This window comes from Pristis pectinata, chromosome 11 (genome assembly GCF_009764475.1).
Source record: "Pristis pectinata isolate sPriPec2 chromosome 11, sPriPec2.1.pri, whole genome shotgun sequence".
In the NCBI taxonomy this organism is placed as follows: Eukaryota; Metazoa; Chordata; class Chondrichthyes; order Rhinopristiformes; family Pristidae; genus Pristis; species Pristis pectinata.
In genome coordinates, this window is record NC_067415.1 from 17,698,382 (window position 1) to 17,721,965 (window position 23,584).

The 23,584-nt window shown below is 37.4% G+C and overlaps 1 protein-coding gene across 2 annotated transcripts; it reads right to left on the minus strand.

Annotated features, from left to right (window-relative positions):
• Positions 1-276: 276 nt before the first annotated feature.
• LOC127576034 (proteasomal ATPase-associated factor 1-like) lies at positions 277-22,313 on the minus strand. Of its 2 annotated transcripts, none has more exons than XM_052026360.1 (12): positions 22,166-22,233; positions 22,011-22,051; positions 13,773-13,876; positions 13,572-13,661; positions 11,294-11,392; positions 10,396-10,546; positions 8,682-8,876; positions 4,721-4,812; positions 3,265-3,310; positions 2,235-2,317; positions 927-1,009; positions 277-635 (listed from the first exon to the last, which is right to left on the minus strand). In XM_052026360.1, the coding sequence occupies exons 1-12, from the start codon at positions 22,213-22,215 to the stop codon at positions 626-628; spliced, it is 1,044 nt and encodes a 347-aa protein (XP_051882320.1). In that variant the 5' UTR covers positions 22,216-22,233; the 3' UTR covers positions 277-625. The 2 variants fall into 2 exon arrangements, with proteins under 2 accessions (XP_051882320.1, XP_051882318.1); XM_052026358.1 differs by having other exon boundaries at positions 282-635; positions 3,265-3,380; positions 22,166-22,313.
• Positions 22,314-23,584: the final 1,271 nt, after the last annotated feature.

Consider the following 23,584-nt stretch of genomic DNA (forward strand, 5'->3'; position numbering starts at 1 on the left):
GTCTAAAAAGATAAGGGATTAGGGAAATTGTTTGCATATCAGCAAATGATGGATGATCTCCAAGTCATAACCACAAGTCAAAATTAAAAAGGCTGAGAAGTGTATAAAAGCAACTGCAATTCCTAGCCAACTTAAAATTTTAGCATGACCAGAAATGATTTTTTTTTAAAAAGTAGAAACAGAAGTGTATTTATTGTCTCGGTTATCTTTTCTCAGCATAATTTTGTGAACTAAACTCCATTGTCTATTCATAGAATTTAAATAAATAGAGACTATGATATGATTTTACCATCTTATTAAAAAATTCACAATAAATAATGCAATGTAAATATCACAAAGCAGCTGCTTCATTTATTTTTTGTGTGTAATTCATCTTCCTCTATTTGCTGATGCAAGCGATATAGGGCAATTCACAGACACTGTATTACAGTCTACAGAGCTAAGCTCTGAATTGTTTTCTAAAACAAAACGTTTTGTACTTATAATAAGAGTAAATGAAAGACTGAGTGAGACTGCTGTTATCTAAAGTACTCTCCCATGAACAATGCTTTAAAGTGTTCAGAAATTCAGAGTTGGTACTTCCGAACAACGCTGTCCCTGGAGCACGTGTAGGCGAACTTTTCCCTCATAACAACCTGAAATGGGATGAATACATGTAGAAAGGTTAGGACACTGAGCAATGGGTCAGTAAATAGAAGATGTTCCAACACAAATTTTCTTACAGCAAGAACTTATGAGGATATTTATAATACTCAAGCTGTACATAAAATGATGTATTATTGATTACAGTGTGGGACTCGGCTAATTAGATTTTCATAGTCATGAATGGAAAATCTAGCTCGTGGAGAAATTAATTTTTCATGATGTTTATGCCTACAACAATCAAACAAAGCCAATACAAGATAAGCCATCATTGTTTTGGTTACCTTATAAATGGGGTCACAGTCAGGCCCTGTAAATTCAATGACATAATCCTGATCCTGCTGAATAATATAACAGCTCCCATCACCTGAAAGAATAAGGTCATTTTAGATTAGTTATTTTCAAATGTTTGGCTGTAGTTTAGGTCTGCAACAGTTTCAGCAGAAACAGCTAATTACTTTGTACCTATTTTCTACTAAACAAAGTAAAAATATTTTAATTCCAGTTCTTGTGAAAATGTGTTTCCTCCATTTACTAAAGATGCTAATTTCTGTCTGGGGCACAGATTCACTGTTGCAAGAAATATTCTGGCACTTCACTTAAGCAGCTGTTTGTTTTAATGAACAAGTCTAGTAATTGAGTGTCAGTGAACTTTATAAGTTGAGGGGGTTTACATGGGTGTAAGGCTATTTCCACAAGATATCCATCCTCAGCAAAACTATATAGAAAATTATAAGAGATATGAACTCCGGATGATCACACTCATCTTTTTTCTATTTCCAATCTTATTGTGCTTTCCCAAGCAGCAGAATGCATGAAATTCAGCTCGAAGTTCTTTTGGTTATTTATGTTCAACATGTCCCCATTGTTAAGAAAAATTCCGTCAGTTTTTAAATGAGCGACCATGTAGTCAATTTCTCATATTCAGCTTTCTGTCTATCACAAAGCATCAATGACAGTGGGTGTACAGTATCAACAACCTGGAAAATTAACATGTAAATAGAAGGGGGAAAAGAAAAGAGACTTCTGAAAAAGAATGTTTTTTTAATTTTCTCCAATGAAATGTAATGTTGTGCCTTTCATGGGAAGCAATGTGTTTTTCTGGGATAAATAGATTTTTGGACTTCAGGGAATCAAAGATTACAAAAGCCAGACAGTAAAGTGGAATTGAGGCCAGACGTTAAATCAGGCGTGATCTTTTGAATGGCAGAGCAAGCTTGAGGGATTAAAAAAAATTGAAAATTTTGCACGATGTGGATGTCATTAGCAAGGCCAGCATTTATTGTGCATTCCTGATGTGACTTGAACTGAGTGGCTTGATAAACAATTGCAGAGGGCAGCTAACAGTCAACCACTTTGATGGTCTGGAGTCACATATAGACCACATGAGGTAGGGGCAGCAGATTCTAACAACAATCCAGTAGTTTTATGGTCACCATTACTCTTAACAGTTTGTTATTTATTTACTTCAGTTTAAATTCTCAAACTGCCATCTCCAGGTCAATAGTTCAAGCTACAGGATACTAGGCCAGTTAAACACCATGCTTCCATAAAATCTACATATGTGTTTAGAGAAATAAATGCAGCCTTACTGTGGCTAGCCATAAAGCCTTCTCTATAGGGCAACAAGGAAAGGACTGGAGCACCTGATCGATGGATAATCTGTATGGGAGTTCTGTAAAGACAAAACAAATTGAAAGAACACGAACTAAACACACATCAGGATACTGTGGCAGATTCTAGCAAAAATTATTTTTTGTGTAAAGTTATGAATTTAAACTCTTGATTGCTAAATTCCATTTCTGGGCCCTCATATTCCCCCAAAATGGTTTATGGTTTATATAATCTCTCATTTCTTTGAGAACTGTTCCTCTCCTCATCCAATTTGTATAGTTATCTCCTGAAAAATAATCTTACTCTCATTTCATCTGTCTCGTATGCAACCTTTCTAACTCCCAGCCCATCTCTACTGAAATTCACAGTTCACTCTTCAATCTTCTCACATCTCCCATGACAATTAAAGAGTGTGAATGGCACTACTAATCATACAGTCATCTGGAACTTTATCCCTTCCCTTTACAGCATTTAATGTGGTTGATCACACAAATATCCTTCAAATTCTCTGCTGTCCAGATCAATGGGAATGTCCTTGTATGGTAGTTCTGCGTCTTTGCTTCACAATTATCCCAAAGATTCTGTCCTAATCACTCTTTATTCACTCTTATTCCTCTATATTCAGTTTCGTTATTACACATTACTCTTCCCCATATTACACCAGATGCTGTGGTACTATTGGAACTGCAAATCTGATTCACTTTCATCTTTAAGAATCTCTCAGTATTTGTTTGACCAAGCCTTCTGGTGAATGTTTTTTCTCCTTTATTTAGCAATATTTTCTTATAAAAAGGCATTCTGAATTTTACTGAATTGCAGATAGCTGTGTTCATACTTTTAGATTATATAGGCAATGGGACATACAAAAAGGCTTGTGATTTTTCTTTCACACTTTGTGATTTACTGATAAAAAACAGTACTTAACAATAAAAGTATTTGAAGCTAATGAAAGGGAACAGCAGATCAATCAGCAGTTTAATTTATTGTAGTGTTGTACAGTATACTTACTTTGTGTTTCGGACATCCAACTGATAAATGTTACCATCATGTGTTCCTGCAAGGACATAGGTACTTGAAAAGAAAGTACAACAGTTGAAGGCATCGGATCCCTCAAACATAAATATCTGGAAATTCAACATAGAAAATGATATCAGACTTATCTGCAATTTTTAAGAACACTGAAATTATTAAGACTTTGAGCCACTATTCCCAGATTTTAAAAAAAGCCTGGAGAATAAATGTTACTGTGGCACTCAACGTCAGTTCAAAAGCAAATCCAATTTCAACCTCATGAAACTGCTTCACAAAAGGCATAATATTTTTTTTTGGGTTCTTTTCCCTGTTTTTAAGCAATTGTTGACCAATCAGTTCTACTCCCCACACACTAAATTTGGAATAAAAAGCTGTAATCAATAATGGCGACCATGAAACTACCACATTTTCCAACACAATTCATGGACCCTCTTCCTTGAGAAAATGGTATAGTTACCCATCTGAAACAGTTGCACTCTCATTTCAGTCATCCTGCATGCATTCTCCCTTTCTTCCCAGCTTCCTGCCCACCTCTGCTGAAATTCACAGAATACCTTTTATCCTTCTTACAGCACCAAGAAAATGCTAACCAAAAGACATCCACAGATCATATTTGTGATTTGGAGCTTAAATCACTCAACTAATCTGCATTTGATATGGTTGACAATGCCATCCTCCTTCCTAGTCTCCATTGTTCAGCTTCACAGGACTGCCCTTACATGCTTTCACGCACACTCATCTGAGTGCTTTTCCAGCAATGGCTTTTCTGTTCCCTGTCATATTTTCACTGAAGAATATTTTATTCACCCTCTTCAGCAACATTGCCTGCAGACACAGCGTTAGATTTCATGCATGCAATCTTTCCACGACTTCTTTCAACACCTCAAATATTTGATTTCTCTCAAACATGAAGTCTTGGAATAATCACAAATTTCTCCAATCAACTTTGGCAGGACAGAAGTCATAAACCTCGGGTTGCCATTGGTGACCTTTGCATTTTATTTGATATGGGAGGGAGAGGGTGGATTTTAACCCTGCATCCTAATGACTGGCAAGATCACAGACTTCCATCTTTACAATAGTGCCTACTTTTATCTCAAAAGTCTGTTCCTTTTGCATGTATTGTGTTCTACACTGACTTATCATTCATATTCTTATGGGTGTGTTTTGATTCCTGCTTGCTTGGTGTAGTTCATCTGAAATCTTCATCTCTGCCATTAAATCCCTCCATAATCATCCCATCTCTTCCTAAAAATTCCACTTTCTGCACTTTTCCCCTTCCCGTGTTTTACCATTGGTGGCACCATTTGGAACTTTCTATCTGAACCTCTCTCCCTTGTTATTTACTGTGTGTAAATTAACTGCTGGGTTCCTATAATTACTATGTTTCAAGAAAAGAATGTCATAGTTGCAAACACTAAAATGTACTTACTGGTTCCCTGCTGAGCAGTCCAATGCTCTGCAGTTTTCTATCTTCGCGAGCTAGAAGTAACAATTTTCCCTCAGTTCCTATTTCACGTTCACCTAGTAAGTACACAATCTATTAAAAAAATGTGCTGAAGGGGAATATTACATTGAACATAAATACATCTATTTTTTATAAGATATCTTTATTACTCACATGTACATCGAAACACACAGTGAAATGCATCTTTTGCGTAGAGTGTTCTGGGGGCAGCCTGCAAGTGTCGCCACGCTTCTGGCGCCAACATAGCATGCCCACAACTTCCTAACCCATACGTCCTTGGAATGTGAGAGGAAACCAGAGCACCCAGAAGAAACCCACGCAGACACGGGGAGAATGTACAAACTCCTTACAGACAGCAGCCGGAATTGAACTCGGATCGCTGGCGCTGTAATAGTGTTACGCTAACCACTACACTACCGTGCCTGCCCCTAATATAAATGCTAGAGATTTTATGTTCAAAAGTTCTCAATATGATTCGGTGCTGTATGACTCTATGGCATACTTTGGTTGTCTTTATAATAAATATAAATGATTTCCCAGAAACAATGGGGTACGTAGTTTCTTGTGAGAGGAAGGATGCATTGCTAGTCATTTTCCGAAGTTTCATAGACTCTGGAACAGTTCCAAGGAATAGTGTAACCCCACTATAAAAGGAGGTAGAGAGATTATAGACCAATATCGCAGGGGATTATAGATGAATTAGCCTGACGTTGGTGGTGGGGAAAACTTTGGAGTCCATAATAAAAAAAAGTGAGAGAACTTAGAAAACAGTGACTGTGTCAGACAAGTCAACATGCATTTATGAAAGGAAAATTGTGCTTAACAAATCTATTGGAAGTTTTTGAGGATGTAACTAACAGAATAGCTGAGGAAGAACCAGTGGACATGGTGTATTTGGACTTTCAGAAGGCTTTCAATAAGGCCCCACATAAAAGATTACCATACAAATTTAAAGCACGTGGGTTTGGGGGTAAGGTGATGGATAGAGAACTGCATGGTGGACAAGAAAAAAAAGGAATAAACAGGTCTTTTTCTGAGTGGCAGGCTTGGAAGGTTGCAAGTGGGTACCATAGTGATAAATACTAGGATCCCAGCTATTCACAATATGTATTTTTGGTTCAGATGAGAGAATTAAATAACATTTATTTAAGTTTGCAGGTGACACAAAGCTGGGTGGGAATGTGAACTGTGAGGACCATGTAGAGAAGTTCCAGTGTGATTTGTACAGTTGAGTGAGGAGGCAAATGCATGGCAGATGCAATATTTTGTGGATAAATATAAGATTATCCACTCTGGTAGTAAAACAAATATGGAAGGCAGACTATTATCTGAACGACAACTGATTGGGACAAGGAAAGGTGCAATGAGGCTTGAGTATCCCTGTACACCAGTGATAAGTAAGCATGCAGGTGCAGCACGCAGTTAAGGCAGCAAATGGTGTGTTGACCTTCATAGCAAGCAGATTTAAGTGTAGGAACATGGGTGTATTACTGCGATTATACAAGGTCTTGGCAAGACCAATCTTGAGTATCGTGTGCAATTCTGGTCTCATCTGAAGAAGGATGTTCATGATGTAGAGGGAGTACAGCAAAGTTTCACCAGACTGAATCCTAGTATAGCAAGACTGACATATAAAAAGAGTTTGGGTTGATTAGGCTTATGTTCGCTGGAGTTTAGAAGTATGAGAAGGAATGTCATAGAACCCTACAAAATTCTAACAGGACCGGACAGACTCAGTGCAACAGAGTCCAGGATCAGGGACAAGGATAAACCTTGTTGGACTGAGATGAGGAGAAATTTCTTCACTCAGAGACTGGTGAAGTTGTAGAATTCCATCACAGAAAGCAGTTGAAGCCAAATCATTAAATATATTCAACAAGGAGTTATAGTTGTTAGGGCTAAAGGGATGATGGAATGTGAGGAGAAAGCAGGAGCAGAGTACTGAATTTGGATGATCAGCCATGATTACATTGAATGGCCTATTCCAACATTCACCTGCTCCAAAATTCTATTTTTCTATTTAAAAATGGCTGGTCAAGATTTCTCCTGAAAGATGATTTGTGCTTTCACCTGAAATTTTACTTGGACTGAGATTTGGAATTTCTAACAGCTGTTGACAAATTGTGTGCATGCATGTGAAAGATATATCATGGGAATTTTAATAGTGCCACTGCTGAACTACACACAGGGCAACCTACAAATCTTAGAAAAACTCATGAAGATCTTTTTGAAATGCTGATACAGCCCCATAAACCCTGACAAATCAAATGCATGTAAAGCTGAAAAACAGCCATGAATAAAGACTTAAGTTCAAGGCCACTGCTTGAAGGTAATGGAATAAATTAAGTTAATTTTTATTACATTGGATTTCTGGGTTTTTATTAGTGTTTTGGGATCACGTTTTGCAACTCAGTTTGTTTTTTTTTGTGCTTTGAATAAGCCTTGCTTTCTCTTTGGATGTACTTCCAGGGCTAATGGTCCTGATTTCTGCATAACATAGGCAGAAAGGTCTGTTCCTATGACAGCTCCCATCTCCAATAAAGAGATATGGCGTCAGGGCTATCAGCACTACAAGTGCTTGAGGACATGGCAAAGCAGGGCTGACAAGTTCATCAACCACCAGATTCAGAAAGATCTTACAAAGAGGCATGTCTTAGACTGTCTGAGGAAATAGGATTGTGAGATTGTACAGCAGCAGACAATAATGCAATAGGACAGTTATATTTAATATTTCTTTTAAAATTCAGGTTTGTACTTGGAGAATTTGCCTTGATATATGACCAACTTTGAAAGAAAAGCAGAATAAAAAGAATGTAAAAGGTCACCAACTTAACCTAAATATGGGCTTACTTTTTTTAAAGAAAACATAGAATATCAGCATGGAGAGAAAATGATCTCATATTTCAGGAACCAACATCAAGGCAACAAAAAGGCCTGCTCATCTCCACAAGACTCCAACCCCCTGAGGTGTGATTTTTGCTTGAGGCCATACAGTATATGACAGACTTGCAATCACAATTCTCACCCCTGGGGTGTGTTTTGTAGACTTAACTGCACCTATCATACTGCAAAAAACAAACTAGTCCTTAATTATAAACAACTAATTTGAAATTTTCACTAAATCTTACTTGTAATTTAAACAACCCTCCAGTAGCAGATGTAATAAAACTAGTGACTGAATTTTCATAAGGATTCCCCCATTTATCTGCCATAACTTCAATGAAACATGAACACACCGGAAGAGTGGCAACATTATTTAAGCAATGAAGTACAACAATGACTTGCATTTAGATTACAGCAGAAAACTAATACAAGATGCTTCAAAGCAATAGTCATTTAAAAATGGTTGTGAGCCAAGGCAGTAGATGAGAAGTACCAAAGCCTAGTCAAATATTTCTGTTTCTTGGCAGAGCAGAGGGAAGTAGAGAAACAGGAGTGGGAGAGGAGAAGGGAGGTGGGTAAAGGGAGGCTGGGGGGTGGGTGATGAAAGGAGAAATGGGAGGAGGAGGAGTCGGGTACAGGAGATGAATTGACAGGATGCTGTAGGGATGGGGCTAGGGTAGCAGGCAAGGAGTTTCAGAGTTAACATCAAAGCATTTGAAGGCAAGTAATGTAATCCTAGCCTTTACGATACTAAACCTTCCCTTGCACAGATGATAGCTATGCTATATTCTTTATGAAGTTTGGCTCAACTCAGAAGCGTATCATTTATTAGCTAGTGAAACTAGCAAGTTCTCATCTACCCAAACCAATCCTCCCCTATTCCAGAAGCAATTATAAAATATTCACCTCTGCCTCATTATTTGATTTTATGTGCAACTAGAGACTGAAACGAGGACTTTCCTGGCCTGCATACTTCAATAATTTACAGAATAAATCAAACTGTAGGGGAGCTTGCAACAGTCTATCTTAACAGTTTACTTACTTGTTTGATGCTTAGGAGAACCCAAATTCAATGTATTTTCAGCAACACCAACCGAACATCCATTAATTGGAGTCCCACAGTCTGCTAGAACTGCAAGACAAGTGGACATGCCACAGTCCCACAATCTTACTGTACCATCCCTAGAGCTTGAGATGACATTTCTTCCACGTTCTACAATTGCTGTATCAAGAATACCTGTTTAAAAGGAAACACACCCTGAACAAGCATTTTCCTCTCCATTAATACGATCTGCAAACAAAAATATTTTCAGAATTGAGTAACTGATTCAATTTTGTAGGACCAAGACAAATAATAACTTGAGAAACTATTTCTCTCCTTCAACAGAATTTTAAAGTTAGTGACTACTTTCTTTTTTGCTTTTATCAGTTTTCACAGCCATAAGTAAGAGATTGTTTTTGACAACTGTTTTTCTGAATAAGACTGAGAACAAATACATGGAACAAAAAAAATCCAATCTGCTGGAGGAACTCAGCGTGACAGGCAGCTTCTGTGGAGGCAGAGGGATAGTTGACATTTTGGCTTGAGACCATGCCTCACGACAGAGAGTGTAGAGGAGAGGTGGCCAGTATAATGGGGCGAGGCTGGAGCTGGCAGGTGAGAAGAGGAACCAGGTGAGGAGGGGGACGGAGTGTAGTTGGAGCCAATTAGGGGTAACAAATACGTGTGATGTAAGTTGAAAATAAAAAAATTATAACCAGAAAACTTTGGGTTTAATTAACAAAACAAAAATGAATGCACAATTGAGATACCTTGGTAAGGAAATGCTTACATCTTCTTAAAACATTAAGCTGCAATGAATTATTGTGCTTTATTTAGCCAAGCACAGAATAGTGACAATAGATGTACAATAATTCCACACATTGGTATGCAGAGATAACAATACCTGCTCAATGTGGCAAACATGAAAGGTTGACTGCAGGTGATAGGGCAGAACTGCAGAGCAGCAAGAATGACTCTTACCGTTTTCTTGGGTTTAATTCTCCTTTTGGACTTTTATTTTCCAGCTACAGTACTTTCAAAGCTTTATGATAAGCAGCTTTTGTTTGGCTTTCATATACTGAGTTACGAAATTTAAAAAAATTAATTACTTATGTATAAGTATGCCATTTGCAGTGGTTGTTTTTTTTAAATTTAGAGTATTAAAATGCCAGAACACAAAAGATAACTCTTAAACAGTTATTCACAAGCCCAAGTCCTTATTGGGTTTGTTCCATTCATGTTTGATCTGTTTCAGAGCAGCTTTGTAAGACACATGGAGCTTCTAGGAAGGTGGACTTAAAAAAACAAAGATAACTGCAATAAAATTAGAAACTGCTGGAAAATACTCAGCAGGGCAGGCAGCATCTGTGAACAGAGATAGAGGCTTAATGTTTTAGGTCAAAGACACACAAATGCTGCCTTAACTAGCAAGTTTTTTTTCTCTTATTTCCTGTTTTTATTTCAGTTCCTAGCAACTGTTTTTTTTAATTTTCAAAGATACCCGCAATATGGATAACCAAGTTAAGTTTTCAATTTGTAGAATATTTTACTCAAGAATTGAAACACAGTAAATCTTAATAAAGCCAATAAATTCAAAGGTCTAGACCTGAAGTGAGGTTTACAATAATCTGTCTGTAAGTTTTTCTTCAGAATCCATTTTTCTCAGTGGTTTGCTCTTCTGTTTGTACAGAAACCTGTTATAAACTCTACGTACCTCCTTTGTGTCCATTTAAAGTTACAGAACAATTTCCATCTTCAACAGACCAGATCTTTAATTGAGCATCCATTCCTCCACTTAGAATGACAATGCCAGATGGAAAAAATCTACAAGTATTCACATCATACACATGGCCAACCAGTTCTCTCTAGAAATTAACATTTATAAAGGATTAGAAATACAAATAATATTTTCAATTTATATACATACTCAAATATGTACATTGTTTGAAACACAGGCAGAATTATTTCCAAGGGATCAACTTCTCATGATTCGTTGACATTCTTGCAATGATTACATTGTAATACTCCAAATCTTTAGTATAGTTATGTAACTGATGAAGCATCTTGCCTATCCATTCACACTGGAACTCAGAGCAAATACAACAAAACGTAATTAAATTACCTGCACAATAGAGATCAGCTATAACAAACGTTATTGGCTACATCAGAATGATAATAAGAAAATAATGTTATACCAAGGTTTCATTACAACAGTTATAAATTGATTCAGCATCAGCTTCCTCACTTATGAGGTTACTGGAAAATTTTGATGGCATTATGGCTTCATAATCTCCCCTGGGTTAACTGCAATTGACCATATAAACTAAAAATTGTTAGGTAGGAATTCTCTCGAAGTCCTTTAAGTTAATAAAAATGCACATTCAATTTACTATCATGTTTAATATGATTCAAAAGTCAACTCAGATCAATAAGGTCACTCAATCTCTCTAAGGAAACTAGTCAAGACAGTCTTTGAGCTACAGAATGTTTACCACTTAGTCCAGCAGTAGCCAAATGTAAAGAAAAAGAAAACTGTTGTGACAAGATTCTTTTGTGAATTTACTGTAAATTCTGTGTTACGAAAAATGAAAAGCAATTAAATAGGCACTAACCCTCAGTTCTCCATTGTTGGCCTGCCAGACTCTCATGGTTCCGTCTGTACTGCAAGATACCCCCAGACCTCCACCACTGGATATATCCATGCTAGTTATCTAGATGCAAGGTTAAAAGAATCAACGTTCTACTTAAATCTAACATAATACACAATATTTTTGAAACATGCATAAGGAATGATAAAAATCATTTTTCACAAACTACAAAATCTGAGTTCTACAGTAACCCGCAATTTAATTCATAACTCTTAACATGGGGCACACACGTTTAAACTTTAAGATTTTATAATGTATAGAACCAATTAAAATTATTTTTCAGAAACTATGAATATTAAACTTTCCATTCATTTAGATTAGCAATCTTAACCACAGTACTGAAGCAGGATGGCAAAGAGAGGCCTAGATTCCAGGTAGGTGAGGGGAAAAAAAAACAAAGTAACAAACATCTCTGCATGGCTTCAAGTTAGTTTTGTTTGTTTAATATTATTCATAACCTGAGTCCAAATACATGTTCACTCTGCCATAAGATACAGCAAGAGATTCAGCAGTGGTTGGTTATGAGAACTTTTTGCTCCCTACACCTGACATATTAGAAAATGTGGAGGAAGTATGAATGGGATGTACATTGTTTGACTAAGCAGCTGAGAATATATAGAAGCTAGAGGTTTATATCAACCTATTTAACTATGAAGTTGAGACAGCTTCAACATAACATGCCTAGCAAAATAATTAGCACACAGTCCAGGCAGAATGGTGGAAAGCCGTCACTAGGCCAAGGAGGATGAGGACTGGTGCCTATGAAACACCAACACAGTGAAAAGTGCTACACTTCACAGGCAAGAGGAGAAAATTTAAGGAAGGATGGGAGTCTGAGTGAACTAAAAATCTTTCACTGTTAAAATTGTTTAGCTGTAGTTTAGTGTGCAGGAAGTTAATACAATTGCACATCTCATCATAATTGTGGATAATTATGAAAAATCTTATCTTGTATTTGACACATTTTAGTAGCTACTGTGATAAAGAATGTATTAATTTGTGAAAGGAAATTTTGCTTATAAATTTTTGGATTCTCCTCACTTCATGCAACAATGGGTGAATTTGTTTTCAGGCCCATGCAGTAAAATAGTCTAATTAAATTGTAGAGCCATCTCTCTAAAATGCAATTAATATCTTGGCACTGAAAAATTAACTAAATTAATACCAACTAATGAGTGGTATGATCGATAAATAAAACATAAAATATGGTGCAATAACACCATTTGTTGCAAGTACATTCCCATTAGGATAGCTTTAGCAGTTTTTTTTTGAAGAAAGTCTTCTTTCGTCTGCCACAAATCTTGGGTAAAGATCTCAAACAATGTGTTACATTAGCCAAATATTGAAATAAACTTATTCTCTACTACACACGAGTAAGATCTCTACTACACCCAAGCATACATGGGCATGAATGTCTACAAAGGTTTATGAACTATTGTTGTAACAATTAGCAAGAAAGATACAAAATAATCTTTTCTGGTGGATAAATGAAACTCCGATAATTCACTATCTGACTATTTAGAAATCCCAATAGTTCTGCATCTGGCTCACCGAGTACTGATTCCAATGCTCCCTGACATACGGGAGCTCCAGTTCACACACTCCCTTTCATTCACAAGATCGAGGTCCTCATTCTCTCTTTCATTCACCAGGGCCCCAGTTCCTGCACTCCTTTCAAACTCCACCTGGTTCTGTTTCCTGCACTCCCTTGAAATTCACCTAGTTCTATTCCCTTGGGTTCACTGAAAAATGTATTATTCTACTGTATAACATTGAAAAGAAAGTTAATTACAAGTATGTTGGAATATTAATTAGAATAACATCCAGTAGTCTGGAAATCTGCTAGTCCAGCACTAACAAAGTCCCTAGTGTGCCAGATTACCAAAGTTTTACCGTACTTCATTCTCCAAAAAAATTAAATGTTAAACTAATTAATTAAATGTTATTAATCCCATTAATCCTTTTCCTTAAGTACTTTAGAGTTCTAGATCTAAGAAAAAAATCCTCAACCAGTGCTAACCCTGTTCGAACCAGAGGTACTCATCAAAAAAGTTAACATGCTGCATCCACTTTCATGTATTAATTATAGAAAGTTACAATGAGATTATTTAAATACGTAATTTTTCAAATGAACATTGCAGTCAAAGTAGGCTCAAAGTAAAGACTGCTCGTCTCTTAGGAAAAGTACTGAAATCCTTCAGTTTATGCAGGCAGGTAGAATCTCAGAAAAATATGAACTTACACTTTTGGTGTGTATTCTAGAAAAGATTGCATAAGGCATGAGAAATTTTGAGGCTGCATTCCCATCTGGACAGGAAATTAAAATACTCTTCTGCAAGGGAAGAAAATAGACTTTTAAAAATGGAATGCTTCACAGTTAAAAGTACTGCATTTTCACCAATTGTAATATGAAAGAAAATGATATTAAGGAGAAGGATCTCACCTTTGTAACTTCAGTTACTTCAAATCCTTCCGAAGCTGTGACTACAGGAATGCCATCCTTGCCAACCCCTTGGCACTTTATACAGCCATATAAAGTAGTCGCTCCTAAATTATCAAAAATGGATATTATCTAACAATTACATAACCCTTAAATGTAATCAGAAGTAATTTATTCTTCACTTTTGTGGAAAGTCAACTGCAAATAAACTTTCTAACGATCGTCTAACATTTCAATTTTTTCGATGAGACATTAAACCAACGTATTGTCTACTGTCTCAAGGTAGGCTGAAAATATGACAATATTTTGAAAAGGGAGTTCCTCCTGGTGTACTGGGTAATGTTTATCCCTGAAACACTATCATTTAAACAGATTACCTGGTCAGTATCACCTCACTGTACACATGTTGTAAGCCATGTTCCCTACATTTAAACAATGGATAAGAAAATATTTCATTTGCTCTAAATGCCTTGAGATAACCCAAGATTATGAAAGGCATTCCATAAAACCAAGCCCTTATTTTATCAGGGTTTCTGTGTAGCACAGATCAAAAATTATGGCACCAATTTTCAAATAATCTCTGATGTTGCATGATCTGTTGAAATCAGATTACTGTGAATTCAAAGCTAACACTGTAAATTGCTTTTACTACTCTGAGTAAAACTCATTGAGAACAGTGAATTTTTTTCTTGAATATCCCAGCTCTAATTTTATGCTCTTTTGTCTTGGATTTCTGCATCAAAGAAAACAATTCATAGCCCATAAACCATTTTATCATTTTAAATACCTTGATTAGATCACCTTTCAAGATCTTTGACTCAAGAGAATATAACATAAGCTTATGCACCCTTTCCTCATTAGTTTATCAGAATATTACGGGGAAAATCATCTATTAAGAGTATTATTTTACTTAGTACCTTTTTATATAGACAAACTAGAATACAAAGTCAGAGGATCACAATCAAACCATGAGTACTCTGATCAAACCAGTGTTTGAATTTCGCATAGAGTTCTGGTGGCTGATTCGCAATACTGACATTCGATAACTGGAGGCAGCCATGAGGTTATTCTCTGGCACTAAAGGTTTGATTTATGAGGAAATGCTAGATCAATGATTTAAAAAAATATAATGTTACATTAAAACACAAGCAACAGAAGCAAGAGAAGGCAATAGAGTCCTTGAACCTCACTATTCAGTAGGATCACGATTGATTCTCTACTTTCCTCCCCAATCCCCATATTCCTGGTTTCCAAAAATCTATAAATCTTGGCCCTCAGTACACTTGGTGATGGACCATCTACTCATGTCTGGATAGACTTACAAATGTTTGTAACTTATCGAATTAACAAATCTCTCCTCATCTCCTAAGTAAATAGCCAATCCCTTATCTTTTGATTCTAACCCTTTATTTTTAGAGTTTCCACTTTGAAGGAACAATCTGAGTATCACCAGTTTCAGAATCCCCTGACAATCTTATGTGCATTAGTAAGGTTGTTTCTCATCCTTCTAAACGCCAGTGGATAAAGTCCAATCTTATAATAATCTCTTCAAAAATACCCAGAAATCAATCTAGTAAATCTACAGCACAATATATCCTCCCATTAGTTTCATAATGTTTACAACATATTGCTTTATTCCATTCACCCTTTCCTTCATGATTTTCTGTAACATTAAGGCACATCATCTGTGCATGCATCAATAAACACGAGTTGAAAAAAAATTTATTTACTTAGTTTTCACATAAATTCCATGACAGTGAATTTTACTCCATATCTCAAATTGTATAATTTATGTTAATTAAGTTTATGTTAACTTACGTTTGTCCTCATCTTGTAATGTACTATGCTGCTGCTGCAAAAAGCTGATTTTCATGGGATTTATATCCTGTGTACCTATGTATGCCTATGACAACAATAAACCTGAACTTGAACATTTTGGGTAGTGATTTGTGAATTCCAAAAGGATTATTTTCTGTCACCCAGACAACCATAACCCAGGGGTCACCTGTAATCTCATATTTTTCTACTTAACTACTTATATCTCTTTGCTGGCAGGAAGGACAAGGGCAGAGAGTGCCCCTAATTGCAAGTTCCCTAGGTCACACACCATCCTCTCCTGGAATTGCATCATCCTTTTGTTTGGATTAAAATCCTATAACTCTTTATCTAATAGCACTCTGGGAATACATTAACCATAAGGTATGCTATGTTTCCAGAAGGTGGCTGAAGAGCATCTATTCAAAGGCAGTAAATGCTGACCTTACTGGTGATGCCCATTTACCATAAATAAATAATAGATTACTTTGAGTACACATCAAGGTTCATTGCCCATCTAGCTAACTTGTCCTCTCTGTCCTATTACTGAAGTTGTTAATATAAATTGTGAATAGCTGAGGCTGGTATTAATCACTGTGGCATCCCACTTGTCAAAGCCTGCCAGCTTTAAAATGACCCCTTTAATCCTACTCACTGCTTTATGTCCTTTAACCAATCTTCAACCCTGATTCCTCGAGATTTCACTTTATGCAACAATTTTCTGAAATGTGCCTCAGCAAATGCCTTTCAATAATATACTCTGCAACCACTGGTTCCTACATCTACTGATTGCCATTTATCTATCATACTTCTTACAATCTCAAACAAGTATGTTAACACCCAATTATATTGGCCCAGATATCACTTGTAAAAGCTCTGAAGTGAGCAGATGTTTGGGACATCCGAGTGAAAGCAGAAGTCCTGAACTTCCACACAGCTAATCACTGCTCTTTCAAATTTCCCAGAACCCATTGATTTCAAATGGAAGAAACAGCTGCAAACAGATGCAGAAGTACAAAGTAACTTCCTTTGTTGTTCTTTGATTGAATTGATTTAAAGGTAGTTAATTGTTCCCAAGTGTTTAAATGTCTTAATTTGTCTTCGTTTTAACAGTAAATTTGTTAGAAATGTTTTCAACATTTAGTCATCTGAATAATTTTGAATGTGTTTGAGACATTTGAAGACATTCAATCTTCTTGACAGTTTTGACACACGATATGCCTGAGGGTGGGGTAGATTTTACTCTCAAAGCAATTCTGGGGGTGGAGTTTAACACGATCGGAAATTGCTTGCGTCAGACAGCTGGCAACTAGCTTCCTGGAGGAATATAAAATCTGCAGACCCATTCCAAATAAAGACAGGCTCAGAGAGCAGGTGACCCGCAAGCTTGAGTGGTTCACCAATCAACAGAACCTCTGAGTAATAACAAGACCCTAAGTGATGTGTTATTGCATGCTTAATATTGATGTGTGTGATAGGGAGACACTTCATATTACTTTGTTTTTCAAAAATTATAATAAGTGATTACCATGTATAATGCTAGAGCCAATGGCTCTGTTTTATATACGTGATACAAAAATTCAAAACAATTTTCTTTGTCTAATTAGTCAAACCACAAAATATTCAAAACGCAATATGTTACCATGAAGAAGGAAGATAAAACAGTCACTTTATTTTAATTAGTATTAAATAATGTTATTTTAATTCTGGATACTTCAGACTTAAAAAGAGGAAATGACAAGATATCTTCTTATTTAAAAGGTAGTGTCCAGAAAGGGAAAATATAGGGAAGACAGTTCACAGTAGATTAAGCAAGTGCAGGGATTTTACTGGGATCGGGAAAAATAGAAATGAAATAATGAGATACAGTTTACTAGGCATGTACACAAATGTGTGGAGTGCAGTAAATAATATTGGTGAGCTAAAGGCACAGATAGTTGCCTGGGAATATATTGTTGTAGCAATAAAAGAAATTTGCTTCAAAATTGGGCAGGATTGGGCATTAGGTATTCATAGATACAAAGTGTTCAGGAAGGAGAGAAAAGGAAAGAGAGGTGGAGTGGTAGAGGTTTTGATTAAAGTAAAGAGTACAGTCCTAAAGAAAGAATGTTGCAGAGGGTTCAAAGGCAGAATCTGGTTAGAGCTAAGAAACAATAGAGGCAACGTTAGACTATTGGATGTATTCTACTGGTCACCAATTATCCCAATGTAAATGACAATTTTCTGGAGCAAAATGCTTCTGGTCCAGTGAGACTTGGGGCAGTGCCGGATCAGGTTCTAGGAAATGAAATCATTCAAATGTTCAGTACAGGAACATTTAGAAGACGGTGATCATAACATCCTAAAAAATAAAAAGAGAAATGCAGGAAATGGTCAGCAGGTCAGACAGCATCTGTGGAAGAGAAAGAGAGTTAATGTTTTCAGATCAAAGACCTATGTTAGACATGAAAGGTCTTCAATCTGCAATGTTTACGCTACTTTCTTTTCCACAGATGCTGCTTCACCTGCTGTGTTTCTAGCATTTTCTGTTTTTATTTCAGATTTCCAGTATTTGTAGTTTTTTCATTTTCATAATATCATAAGATTTAGGTTAGCTATAGAAAAGGAGAAGGAGCAAATCAAAGTAAAAATAATTAACTGGAAGAAAGCCTATTTCAATGGGATGAGAGTAGATTGTACATTGGAACTAGAAGTTGATAAAACTGTACCAGAATAATGAGTTGCCTTTAAGGAAGAGGTGGTTCAGGTATGGTTGAGGCACATTCCATGAGGGACAAAGGAAAAACAAATCCAGAGCTCCCTGGATGATGAAAAAGGTGGGGAGGAGGATAAACCAAAAAAGGCCACATGCAACGAGTCTTGGGTTGTAAATACCAGAGAAAGCCAGGCTGATTACAAAAGAATCAAAGGCAAAATGAAAATTAAAATAAGGGAGGCAAAGAGAGCAGATGAGAAAAGATTAACTGCCAATATAAATAGGTCTGTAGGCATATAAATAGACAAAGTCTAGTTAGGAACAAAAATGGGAATTTGTACATGGATGCTGAAGGCAGTGTTAAGGTTCTAAATGAGTACTTTGCATGTCTTCACCAGGGAAGAGGGAGGTTCCAAAGTAATACTGAAGGAGAGAATCGAGACATTGGATACTTTAAAAATTGACAGCATGGAGATATTAGAAATGTTGGCTGAACTTAAAGCAGGTAAGTCACCAGGAAAGGATACATCCTAGTATTTTGAGGAAAATAGAGGAGAATAGGCATGGGGATGACCATAATCTTCCAAAGCTCATTAGGTGCTGCTAAAGAATTGGAGCAAAGCAAATGTTATTCCCTTATTCCAAAATAAAAGGGCAAGGAAAAGTCCAGCTACTACAGACCTGTTAATTTAATCTTGGTAGTAGGAAAGCTTTTAGAAACATTGATATGGGACAGGATTAATAGTTACCTGAAGGAAAATAGATTAATTAAACAAACCAGCATTGATTTGTTAAGGGCAAACTGTGTTTAACCAATTTGATAGAATTTTTTGATGAGGTAATTGATAGAGATTGAGGATAATGGGCTGCATGGATTATCACAAGGCTTTGGATAAGGTGCCACAAAACAAACCTATTGGCAAAGTCGAAGCATGTGGTATAAGACAGTGATAGCATGGGTACAAAGCTGACTAAGTAACAAGCAACAGAGGATGGTGGTGAATGGTTGTTTTGAAAACTGGAGAAAAGTGAATGTTCTTCAAGGATTGGTGTTGGAGCCATTGCTATTTTTGTTAATGACCTAGACTCTGGGTGACAGCCACAGTTTTTTGATGCAGATTAGTTTATTGTCACATACACCAGGGTGCAATGAAATTCCTTGCTCATGTGAAGCTCACAGTGTAAACAATGTACATGGTAATAATAAATACAGCAATAAGTGCAAATCAACAGAATGGTGCAAAGTATAGTAATGCAAACTTAAGGAGAGCAGAAAGAAATGCTAAAGTGACAATAACGGAAGAGGTAGATTTAAGGGTTCAAAAATGTGGCTACAGCACAGGGAAGGGGATGTGAAAAAGATGATTGTGTAAGAAGTCTGATAGTAAAGGTAAAGAAGCTGCTCTTGAGTCTGGTCATCAGGGCTTTCAAGCTCCTTTAAATTTGCAGATGACACATAACTTGGCAGCATTGTGAACTGCAAAGTCTATAGAGATTGATTACAGTTGGATATAAACAGGCAGATGCATGGCAGATGAAGTTTAATGCAGAGAAATGTGAGGTGATGCATTTCAGTAAGAATGAGAAGAGGCAATATAGAATAAAAGGATAAGAGAATTATCCTAAAAGGGGAGGATAAGTAATGGGAGGAAAATTTTCTTTATACTTGCAGCACGTGGTCCAAATCTGAAATGGTCTTCTTAAAGATGTGGTGGAGGCAATTTCCATTGTAGCCTTCAGGATGGAATTGGATAAGGATATTATGGAGAAAAAAATTGAAATGCAATGAAGAAAGGGCAAGGGGATGGACTAGTGAGTTGCTCTGGTACAGAGCTAGTGCAGACAAGATGGCTTAATGGCCTCCGTCCAAGCCATGACCATTTTATGATTCTATTATTCTGCTCTGGTTGAGGGAAGAATTTTGATGTTGTCCAGAATATTGGGAGGACACTTTTCTATTTCTCAGCTAGGAGCTTGAGACCTATAACATCCAGCTCAACCACACAATAGGTCAGCGAAACATTAAGTTTACCCAAAACACTGAACCTATTAACAATGCAACATTCCAAGCTGATACTAGCATCTTTAATAAACATTTTATTTTTTTATTTTAATAGATACACACAGGATAAAAACATGCTCTTATATCGAGTCTTCAGTATAGGAAAAACTTCCTAAGGCGCTTCATCAAGATGAAAACTAGACACATGCAAAGGAAATATTAAATAGGTAACTAAAGTGTGGATGAAGTGGCTTCTTAAAGGGGAGAGGAAGCTTGAGAGGCAGAGAGTTATGAGGAGTATTTGAAGACCTGCAGCTTAAATAACTGAGGGAGTGACTGCTAATAATAGGACAAAGTGAGGTGCAGAAGCACAAGAGACCAGAATCAGAAAAACAAAGAGTTTAAAGGATGCTGTAGAACTGGAGGAGGTTACAGAGATAGGGAAGGCAAGACCATGAAGGGATTAGGACAGGAAGATGAAATGTAGGTCATCTACGATGGGGTGGGAGCAGTGAGGGCCTAGGAGCGTGATAACATAATGGGTGCAAGCAGCAAAATTGACCATGGAGGTTTACTGAAAGTTAGGAAAATATAACACACAAGCCAGTTTTGACTTTTCTGAGTTGCATAGAATATGGGAAAAAAAGCAAGAAGGTTTGGAAGAGCCCAGATAAGAGTCAAGGCCAACTCAGACATGATGGGCTGAACAACTTCCTTTTATGGGATAAGTTTTCATGATGACCCACTGTTTTACATACTACAAAATATTTGTACAATTAGGGGAAGCAATGACGAGAATGTTTTTCAACCTCTAATATGACACAAATCTGAAACTTACTGCCTGAAAGCAAAAAACCTAATTATATCTAAAACATATTTGGACAAACATACTAAGTGCTATAACCCATAAATCTGTGCACCATAAGCTGGAAAGTGGGAATTGGCTAAGTGTTCCCCATGAGCCACATGTATAGAAGGGGCAGAATCATCTCTTTATGCCTTAAATTTCTTTCTACTTTCATATACAACTGGATTAGGATTCTGGAGAGACAATGTACTGCAGATGCTGGAATCTGGAACAATGAACAAACTGCAGGAAGAACTCAGTAGGTCAAGCAGCATCCAAGAAGGCAAGGGGATGGTTGACATTTAAGGTCAAGACCGAGAGCGTAGAGGGAAGATAACTAGTATAAAGAGGTGAGAGGGAAGGAGGGGTGAGACTTTGGCTGGTAGGTGAGAGGTGGACCCAGGTGAGGTGGGGGAATGATGGGTAGATGGGAAGCAGAAGTTTTTTTTGAGACAAAGCTGGTGGGTGATAGGTGGGAACAGATAAGGCAAAAGAAAAATGGGCAGATGGAACTAAATGGGGTACAGTTGAGAACAGAAAACGGAAGGTGATAAATGGAACCAGATAGGATTAGGATTATGGCTGTCATGCCTGAGGGAAACAGGGACCAGTGAGTGTGTTGTAATTCTGTTTGGCTAAGAGGCAGAATCTGTCTATTCAAACCCCAGCAAAGTCTTCAGGGCACAGGCAGGAAAAGTCACTGTTGGCAAAAGGACTGCAGATGATTAAAAAAAGTCACAGGTTCGGGAAGGCAAATTTTTGTTGCTCATTCCACCAGGTCTTACTGTCTAGAGAGGGGTTGGGGGCGAGAGCAAGCTGTGGGAGGGTCACACAGTAAAGCCTTGATGTTTAAGCCACATTAAGCTCTGCCTCAGTGCTTACCGGGAATTTTACAGGAAACCCAAGCTTCCCTCTCATTCTCCCTGTTGGGACAAAAACCGAGACGCAATTAAAACCGTGTCGGCAGAGAGCGGGGTCTATGTCGCCTCAAAGGAACACTTGTTCATAATCTGGCATCAAGTCTACTCTAGAATTACCACAAGGCCCGTGCCCAGTCGCTCTGGATGAAGATCCGACCTCCTGCCATGGCGATGCCACACTGCCGTAAACCGCAGTGAGTGTCGCAAACACCCCCTCTGCAGTTCCCTCCACCTCCCTCTCCTCAAAGTGTTCAGAGGCAGCTGCACCTTGCAGTCCAGGGCTGCTTCCATTTATGGTGAAAGCAAACTACGGAGCTAGTAAATTGACGCTTTATATTTGAGGTTACCTTTTAAATATAACTTTATTTTTAAGAGCAGTATTTTAAAGTGAGTCATTTAAAAAAATAATATAAAAGGTACTTACCAAAACTCCTATACTAACATTATTGGCACTCAACACAAATTATTTTTCTCCATCTGCCAGTCCTTCCATTTTACCTGGATCCACCTATTGCTTACCAGCTCTTGCCCCACCCCTCCCCTTCACCTCTTTATGCTGGCTATCTCTTCTCTTTCGGTCCAGATGAAGAGTTTCATTTCCCTCTAAAGATGCTGCCTGACCCCCGAGTTCCTTCAGCAGTTTGGTTTTGGCTCCAGATTCCAGCATCTGCAGTCTCCTGTGTCTACAAACTACATCTCATTAGACCTCCTCTATCCATCTCTTACGTACACCAGGTTTTATTTCCATGTTGTCCCCTTCTTGCCAATTTTTGCCATGATACAGTGCATTGATTCCATAATTTTAATCTGAAGGCGTTTGTGTGGCCTTTTTAATCCTTTCTGGCCTATTATCTCCAACATGTATCTTTCTCAGCTTTGAAAATCTTCCTCAAAAATTAGCTCTTCATCTGCACCTTTGCTGACTCTTCCAACACCTACTTAATTTCTATGTACTTTTAAAGCAAGGAGAAATAAGTATTGCATTAATATAGCAAATTCATGAACTTGGGCATTCCCAACTGCTTTAACGCCAATTAAAGCATAGTCTCTCTTGTAAATATAGGAAACATGATGTGTGCCTATCAAGCTCCAACGAACACTAATGAAATTATGGTATTGTTTTGGTGGTGTTTCAGGAACAGATATGGGCAGGACACCAGAGAGACCATCACTTGAAATCTCTAAGATAAAGCAATGGCATCTTTTAGATTTGCCTGAGAGGGTTTAGGTTTAATGTTTTACAGCCCGTGCCTGGAATGTGCTGCCAAGGGTGGTGGTGGAGGCAAATGTGATAGAGGCATTTAAGGGGCTCTTAGGCACATGAATGTGCAGACAATGGAGGGATATGGACCTTGTTTAGACAGAAGGGATTAGCTTAATTAGGCATTTAGTTACTAATTTAATTAGTTCAGCACAACATCATGGACCAAAAGGCCTGTTCCTGTGCTGTAAAATTCTACGTTCTATATCCTCTTCCTTCAAATAAAGGACAGCTGCCAGCCTCATCAGGGGATAGTGCTTGAAATCTTAATGACA

Coding starts and splice junctions, on each gene's coding strand:
- LOC127576034 (XM_052026358.1), bottom strand. CDS start 22,215: ATGGCAGGAGGTCGGATCTTCATCCAGAGCGACTGGGCACGGGCCTTG. Junction 10,547..11,293: donor CCAACAATGGAGAACTGAGG/GTTAGTGCCTAT, acceptor GTTAATTTCTAG/AGAGAACTGGTTGGCCATGT. Junction 2,318..3,264: donor TTGGATGTCCGAAACACAAA/GTAAGTATACTG, acceptor TTGTCTTTACAG/AACTCCCATACAGATTATCC.